Source organism: Nicotiana sylvestris, chromosome 4 (assembly GCF_000393655.2).
Source record: "Nicotiana sylvestris chromosome 4, ASM39365v2, whole genome shotgun sequence".
Taxonomy (NCBI): domain Eukaryota; kingdom Viridiplantae; phylum Streptophyta; class Magnoliopsida; order Solanales; family Solanaceae; genus Nicotiana; species Nicotiana sylvestris.
Genome location: NC_091060.1, coordinates 66,446,153 through 66,455,537, shown reverse-complemented (window position 1 = coordinate 66,455,537; position 9,385 = coordinate 66,446,153). Strand labels below are relative to the sequence as shown.

At 40.6% G+C, this 9,385-nt stretch overlaps 1 protein-coding gene across 1 annotated transcript; it reads right to left on the bottom strand.

Moving 5' to 3' along the window:
- Positions 1-5,759: 5,759 nt before the first annotated feature.
- On the bottom strand, positions 5,760-7,110 carry LOC138889641 (uncharacterized). Its single transcript, XM_070172974.1, has 2 exons — positions 6,934-7,110; positions 5,760-6,122 (listed from the first exon to the last, which is right to left on the bottom strand). Exons 1-2 carry the CDS (start codon positions 7,108-7,110, stop codon positions 5,760-5,762), a joined length of 540 nt encoding a protein of 179 aa, XP_070029075.1.
- Between the last annotated feature and the right edge of the window lie 2,275 nt (positions 7,111-9,385).

The window sequence follows — 9,385 nt, the reverse complement described above, 5'->3', positions numbered from 1 at the left end:
TCACGGGAGGTACTCCTATAATTCCTCTGTGCCACCAAGCAAATTCGAATTTCAGTAGTCGATCCAACAAGAGAGTGCCGCAATATAATGAAGTACCCTCAACTCAAACACTTGCCCTTTTTCTAAAAATGCATACTCTCATCAAGCCATACCAGTCAGTGATCTCATTTATCTAGTCATCTGAAACTGTCCATGCTACCCAAGAATTGTGACCTTCCTTTCAAAACTGAACCGTGACCTTACACATACAAATCTCAATCTTACACAACATACCGCACATACCATACCATCCTAGAATAAACATGAGAACTTCATATCCCCGTCTGAGCCACATGCAACCACTTACTCAACTAGCCAAGAACTTTCCGTTAATCCCATCTAGAAGAAAATCACTATACATCCCATGCTCCTTACGCGCGCAGAAAATGTACATCTCTAACCGTGGTAGGAATCATCAAGAACTCTCTGAATTCCATTTAGACAATACTAAATCGTCAGAACTGAATCCTTCTAACTCAACCAAGCTACGCAGACCACTAAAACCCAAGATCATTGTTGCGAAACACCTGTAGAAACTCATTACCTCGTAAGCACCCAAAGAACTAGTCATATCCTTACCATGCTGATCCGGCCTACTACCAAGCTATCCCATCTATCCAAGTTCCTTCCGATTTACCTTCAACTTGATACTTCTTCTTGCTATAAAACCACAATTCCTCAACCCAGACTCACCACACGAGACCCAAGCATAAAACCACACCGTCTAAGGCTCATAAGCCGCTAGATATTCTCTTAAATATTCCCAAAAACACCACATTCAAAATACCTACCCCGAAGAGACTTCCTGCGAATCCTAAGCCATTACCTTCACCTTCCTGATACTGCTATATAGAATCCCCTAATGATATAGAAATACCACGAGTCTCGACACCCTCCAATGCAAACCTCAGTTTCTAGCTTATTATACAACTTGAAAATCTCCAATTATTACATATAAAATCTTGAACCCATTCGAACCATTCTCGAGAGTCATCCACTCTACTCAAACCACAATTAGACCGATCAAATAGATCGAACGACCTGTGCTCCATTAATACTTTAACATTGCAGAATGTAACCTCACCTTAATACAACCAAGCAACTTCCTGCTTTATGCACCGTACATCCTCTACCAATAACAACTCAAGTTATTCCATGATTCTTATATACCCATAAAGCATAACATAACCTCTATTGAAATTTCCTTTACTTGAGCCATCTTCAGCCTCAACCTCCGTAAGACATAACTGATTCACCCGTACATCTCAAACTGGAACCAATATAGAACATAACTGTGCAATCAACTAATCAATAGCAGACTCCCCCACTTGGCTCAAAGCCATAGATCAAAACACATAATAACTCATAATGCGTATACTCTATTACTTCCATAATACCATAGTGAGATTAAACTCAATCCTTCATAAGCTTGTGAAACACAGACCATCTAGTACTTTAAATCTTCTGCAAATCTCGCATTCACCCTCGTAACAGTCAAGCCCACTCTTTTAAGAAACCCAAATTCAAATTGCAACACGTATATATCTCACTAGTAAAGGAGATCTTCCAACAACAACATAAGGATCACACAAACTTCAGAACACTCCGCATGAGATAACCCACTTGATTTACCTCAAACTAACATCTCTTTATTCGCTTCCACCATCATAAACATTACGCAGTCACTTAATCTTTCTGAGTCTGAACTCATATCACAATGTGAAATCTACTTCACTTCCCAACTAGGCAATATGAAAAGATCCTTCAACACGCCTACAACTCGGGCTATACATCAAATCACGATAGGAAGCAAGCACCAGATAGTTCTTACTACCCCCAAGCAGACCATTCTTGTCTCGTTCAAATCATATGTACATATCTCGCAGTCACATCATACTCATCACATAGCTATCCAATCATCACTCCCACTAATAAGGACACTATCGGACATACAAATCCAAAAGCACATGCTCACACAATCAACGCCTCAGTGCTCAAGCTATAGGCAAAACCCGGCCTCAAGTCCTCCAGACTAGCCCAACATCAACACACAAAGATCACACCTCGCCTCTCGATTAGGGAATCATAAGCCATCAATGCACAGCTGATACCGAGCGCTCATATGCGCATACGAATGCATGGAAGGAATTCAAAGAGTTACATTTCAATCTAAATCAAGGACGCACGATAAGAATTCAAGAATGTGAAGTTTTTCCTAAAGGTTCTGCAGCCTCCCGAGGATAAGCACATACGTCTCCTTACCGATCTACGAGACTCTACTAAACCTGCTTATCACTCGTGAGACCTATGCAACCTAGGCTCTGATACCAACTTGTCATGACCCCAAACCGAACCCGGTCATGATAGCACCTCTCGTGAAACAAGGCCAGTCGACACAAACACCCAAACCAATTAACAGTTATAATAATACGTAATTAAGTTATTAATAAGTGATAAATCCCAAAATTGAGTGAAATAGCACAAATGCGAAAACAAATATAGCCCGACGACATTGGGGTGTCACCAGTCAAGAGCATCTAAACGTTCGACTAAGAGTATGAAAAAGGACCACATAGTCTATTACAGAGCTAGTACAAAGAAAAGTAAAGATAGGAAGGAGAAGCACTGTACTGCGAACACCGAGCAACTACCTAGTGAACTCCAAACAGCTTGCTGGAAGCAATCAGCCCTCGCTAGCGTGATCCGAGGCTCCTGAATCTGCACACAGGGTGCAGGGACTAATATGAGTATGCCAACTCAGTAAGTAATAAAAGTAAAGGCAGCTAAGCGATAAGAAAACACGTAAAACATAGCAAAATGCTACAACGGGGCAGTATAAAACCAATACAATGCAATAAAACAGTGAAAACTTGTAAAAACACCTTAGTTTAGTGAAAACCTCTTTAAAACATCTTTTAATAGTTCAAACTAGTGAATGAGAATAGGTAGAAAAGATAGATACATAAATCAGCTCCTCGGGCTATCTCACAATCACTCGTATTAGCCCCTTGGGCAATAGCATGGAACAACATCAGCCCCTCGGGCTATATCACATATCACACTAGGTACCCACGCTCACTAGGGCTGTACAGACTCCCGGAGGGGCCTCTTATGGCCCAAGCTCAATAACAAGCCATCTTGTGGCATAATCAAACAGGCTCTCAGCCTCATATCAAGCCACCTCGTGGCGTACAACTCAAGCCCTCGACATAAAAAATCATGAATCAGCACAATACTGTTGCAACGCACAACCCGATACCGTAATAACCTCACCACACAGGCCCTCGACCCTACTAAATCAGAAATCTTTAAAAGCCACTCGGGCACAGTAAAATGTGATGCTCAACCCAAAATATCATTTAAGATGTCAACACAGAGTAAACATGGCTGAGTTATGAAAACAGTAGAATATAGCATGAATGAGTACAAATATAAAGTCAAAACAGTGAGGCATAATAGTAAAAATCCCCTAAGGGTCCTAAACAGTTGGCACGAGGCCCAAATATAGCATTCAGGCCAAAACATGATGATAACAAACAGTTTTCAATCAAATATGCAGTTAAACAATCATACAGGGCGGACTAAGTCATAATCCCCAATGGTGCACGACCCTATGCTCGTCATGTAGCATATGCGTCACCTCAAAGTGGCACAACGATGTGAAATCCGGGGTTTCATACCCTCAAGACAACATTTACAATCATTACTTACCTCTATCCGGTCCAAACTCTATCCCGCGATGCCTTTGCCTCTCGAATCGGCCTCCGAATGCTCCAAATCTAACCAAAATCAGTACATAACCATCAAAATATGCTAAGGGAACAAAGCCCACTTGAAAGTAATCAAATTACAACACAAATCCCAAAATTAACCAAACCCGACACCCGGGCCCACGTCTCGGAATTCAATAAAAATTACATCAACAAACTCCTTGTCTTCCCATGAGTTTATACATATCAAATACATCAAAATCCGACAACAAATGACCCCTCAAATCCCTAGATTTAGGTCTCCAATTTCCAAGCCCTAACTTTCAATTTTTAGGCTTAAATCCCAGTAATTCAATGATTAATTAGGTAGAAATCACATTAGGATTGAGTATTAAGTTCATAAATCTTACCTCCAAGTGTTCCCCTTAATTCCATCTTCAATATTCCTCAAAAAGCTCTAAAATCGCCCAACAATGGTGAAACTTAGACCCAAAATCGCAGATATGGCTTTTTAAAACATTCTGTCCAGCTATTCAAAATCCTTCTTCGCGAACGCGGTCAACTCCTCGCGTTCGCGAAGCATAAACTTAAGTTGACCATTTTTCCTTCATCGTGAACGCGACCCCATGCACGCGAACATGAAGCCTTAGCTTTACAACGCATCGCGATCGCGGCTACCCACTCGCGAACGCGAAGAATAAACTAACCTGGACCCAGCTGCTCGCCTTTCCTCTACGCGAACGCGGCAAAGCCCTCGCGAACGCGATGACCACTGGCCTCAGCCATTCGTGAAAGCGGGACCACCTTCGCGAATGCGAAGGCCAATTCCACTGCCTCACCTCCTAACTCTTCACGAACGCGGGACATCCTTCGCGAACGTGAAGGTCAAAAACCTGCAACACTAACAACAATTTTTCTGCAATTTCCTTCAACATGAAATGATCCGTTTAACCACTCGGAACTCACCCGAGACCCTCGGGACCTCAACCAAACATGCCAACATATCCCATACCATCATTCAAACTTGTTCCAACCTTCGAAACACTCAAAACAACATCAAAACATCAAATCATCAATGGATTCAAGCCTAAGAATTCCAAAGACTTTCAAATTCCGCTTTCGATCAAAAAGTCTATCAAACCTCGTCCGGATGACCTTAAATTTTGCACACACATCACAAATATTACAATGGACCTACTCCAACTTCCGGAATTCTATTCTACTTTTATATCAAAATCTCATCTATCAACCAGAAAATGCCAAAATTCCAATTTCATCAATTCAAGCCTAAACCCTCCACAGACCTCCAAAATACATTCCGATCATGCTCCTAAGACCTAAATCACCTAACGGAACTAACCAAATCATAAAATTCCAATCCGATATCATATACTAACAAGTCAAAACTTGGTCAAACCTTTCAAATTTTAAGCTTCAAATTGAGAACTGTTCTTCCAAATCCATTCCGATTACCTTGAAAACCAAAACCAACGATTTGCATAAGTCATAATACATCACATGGGGATTGTAATGACCGATAACTAGCGAGCGGAGTGCAAAAGCTCAAAATGACCGGTCGGGTCGTTACACACACCTTTCTATTGAGGGTCATATCCTCGGTAAGCTAAAGCAATGTCATGTCCTACCTAATCACCTCTCCCCAATACTTTTTGTCGTACTCTACCCTTGCCCAGACACGCCATGGTCAACCTGTCACACCTCCTAACTGGGGCATCGATGTCTCTCCTAATCACATACCCGAACCATCTCAGTTTTGATTCCTACAATTTGTCTTCCATAGGGGCCACTCTCAACTTGTCCCTAATAACTTCATTCCTAATCTTACCTTTCCTAGTATGCCCACACATCTACCTCAGCATCCTCATTTCGACTATTCTCATTTTCTGGACATGGGATTTCTTGGCTAACAAACACTCCAGACCATACAACATAATATATCTAACTACCGCTCTGTACAACTTGCCCTTAAGTCTTGGTGGCACATTCTTATCACACAATACGATATGTAATATCCTCATCAATCTCCCCGTTACCTTGGATAACAGACCCAAGGTTCTTGAAACTATCTCTCTTGGGAATGACTTGTGTATCAAGCTTCGCATCCACTTCTGCTTCACGTGTCCCCTCACTGAACTTGCACTCTAAGTAATCTATTTTCGTCCTACTCAACTTGAAACCTTTAGACTCCAGGGTATGTCTCCACTCATCCAACCTAGAGTTAACCCCACAACGCTTCTCGTCAATCAACACTATATCATCTGCAAATAACATAAACCATAGCACCTCCCCTTGGATTTGTCGCGTCAACACATCCATCACCAGAGTAAATAAAAATGGATACAGAGCTGATCCCTGATGTAACCCCATCAACACTAGGAAGTGTTCCGAGTCTCCCCCACAGTCCTTATCCGAGTTTTAGCACCATCGTACATATCTCTAATCACCCTAGTGTATGCTACTGGAAGGCCACTAACATCCAAAAATCTCCATAGGACCTCCCTCGGGACTTTGTCGTAGGCTTTCTCTAGGTCAATAAACACCATATGCAAGTCTTTCTTCGTCTCCCTATACTGCTCCACCAGTCTCCTTACAAGATAAAGGGCTTATGTGGTCGACCGTCCTAGCATGAATCTGAGCTGGTTCTCATAAATAGACACACTTCTCCTCACCTTCCTCTCCACCACCCGTTCCCAAACTTTCATAGTGTGACTCAATAGCTTGATACCCCTATAGTTGTTGCAATTCTGGACATTCCCTTAATTCTTGTACATCGGGACCATCAATATCCACCTCCATTCATCGGGCATCTTCTGCATCCTAAAAATGATATTAAACAATCCAGTAAGCCACTCAAGCCTGCTTGACCCGCGTCCTTCCAAAATTCTACCGGAATCTCGTTCGGCCCAGTTGCTTACCCCTGCTCATCTTTTGCATCACCCACTCAACCTCCTCCACTTAAAGCTCTTACAAAAACTATAATCTTGTTGGCTCTCTGAGTTCTCTAACTCACCAAGTATGATTTTCCTATAACCATCCTCGTACAAGAGTTTATGGAAATATGTGTGCCACCTAAGCCTAATAGATGCCTCATCCACCAATACCTTACCATCCTCGTCTTTAATGCGCCTTACTTGATCAGATCCCAAGCCTTGCTCTCTCTAACCTTAGCTAACTTGTACAATCTCTTGTCATTGCCTTTACTCCCCAGCTCCTTATACAGGCTCCCAAACGCTGCATTCTTATCTATCATGACCGCTAATTTTACCACTTTCTTAACCTTCTTATGGCACTCCCTATTTGTCCTCTTCTCCTCCTCGACTATGCTCTCCACTAGCTCCATATATTCTGCTTTCTTGGTTTTCACTTTTTCTTGGACATATTCATTCGATCAACAGTCCCCTTTGTGGCCTCCCGTGTATCCATCTGTGACCCCTAGCACCTCTCTAGCACCTTTTCTAATACAATTCGCTTTCGTGGACCACATACTACTTGTGTTCCCACTACTCCTCCAAGCCCGCATAGCTATCAATATCTCCCCCAACTCATGAGCTTTATCTTTAGTCCAGCCTTTACACTTTATTTTGGGTTGAACATACGTCGCTCTCGTCTTACTCTTTCTCTTAATATTTAGGGTCCATTACTAAGAGCCTATGTTGTATCCGCTCACTCGGGATAACCTTGAAATCAGTGCACATGCCTCTATCATCCTTCCTACAGAGAAGGTAATCAATCTCAGTCTTGGCCACAGTACTGCGAAAAGTGACCAAGTGGTCTCCCCTCTTCTGAAAACACGTGTTAACTATCGCCAAATTAAAATCTTTAGCAAACTCCAACAACAAAATTCCTGCCTCGTTTATACCTCCAAAGCTGAACCCACCATGCATATCGTCATAACCCCTAGCAGTTTCTCAATATGGCCATTAAAATCACCTCCTATGAAAAGCTTCTCGGTAAGCTAGACACCACAAACCACCTCATCTAAATTCTCCCAGAAGTGCCTTTTGACCTCCTAGTCCAAGCTCGCTTGAGGCGCGTAAGCACTAATCATGTTTAAAGTGAGCCCACCAACCACTATCTTAATAGTCATCAGCATATCTTCACCTCTCATAACATCTACCACTAGCTCCCTAAGATCCCTATCAACTAAAATACCTACCCCGTTCTTGCCTCTAGTGTTGATACCCAATTTTTCCCTCGTATTTCTCAAATACACATATATACCTTCAAAATAGTACATGAACATCACCAAGTATTTTTCCATAATTTCCTATAATTTTAAAGGCTTTTAATCAATTTATTTCTGTATTTTTATATAAATAATTATTAATTACATCACAAATAATTTCATAATGATTTATTACTTATTACAATTATGTTTCGCATCCTTAGGCTAAAATTACATATTTTGCAATAATAACTCATATATATGCATAATTATATTATTTATATGGAAAATAACTTTTTATATTTTTTATAATGTTAAGTAATTATTTTCAATCATTTTCGTGCATAAAATGACATTTTTACTATTTATTAATTATTTTTATAAATTATTTATTGATTTAATTGGGTATTTAAAATTTCGCCTTTTTTTCTTAATTAATTTCAGACCTATACACTACCCATTACCCCAGCCCAATATAACAGCCCATTACCCCTTAACCTAGATCCATACCCGTTTGAAAACCCGACCCAATTCCCTTTTTTAAAATCCTAGCCGTTGATCTCTGAAGATCAACGGCTCACAGCACCCCAACCCCTTTTAATTAAATCCTACCCAGTCTAACTCTAACCCCATTTCACCCACTCCGATGCCCTCAAACTCTCTTATCTCCCCCCTTTCTCTTCTGAAACCCTAGCGACTCATTCCAATCTCCCCTCTCATTTTGACCCCAAAAAAGGAATCAACCTGTGATTCCTTACATTATTTGGTCCTATTTCCTTACTGGCTACCCATTCTTTGGAGTTACATAATAGCTTGCCTAAAATGGCAAGCAAATCTAGAGAGATCCGAACCAAATCTGGTTCAAAATCTCTAACCTGTTGATTATTTCCGTTTGTGTTCACGCTAACCTTTATAAGTATGAATATTTTCATATATCTTGTGGATTCTTGCTTAACCCTAAGGTTAGGGTTTTTAGATCTTTCTGATTCAAACCCAAAGCTGGTTTTAACCTTATTTTTATGTTATTCCGTATAAATCTGCGTATTTTTCTGTTAAATCTTTTAGTTACCCAATTTAGGGTTTCAAATCTTCTTTAATCGAACCAAATCTGGTTCGATTCTGTGAATAACCTCTGTCTATGTTCATTTTAATAAAATACTTGATTCTTTACCTTTGTTTTTATCGATTTTATGGATTACCTGAAATTAGGGTTTCAAACCTTTTTGTTTTGGGGCCAGATCTGTTTCGATTATGTATTCTGTAAACAGGTTCCCATCTATGTTCGTCCTATGAAGCATGAGTCTTTGTCCTTTTATCTCTATTGATTTTATGGTTTTACCCGAAAATTAGGGTTGAAACCTTTTTACTGACTTCCGTTTACTCTTTCCTTTCTCGTATAGTACTGATATTTTCCTTATTTTGTTCACCCTACCTTGTTCCTTTACTTCTT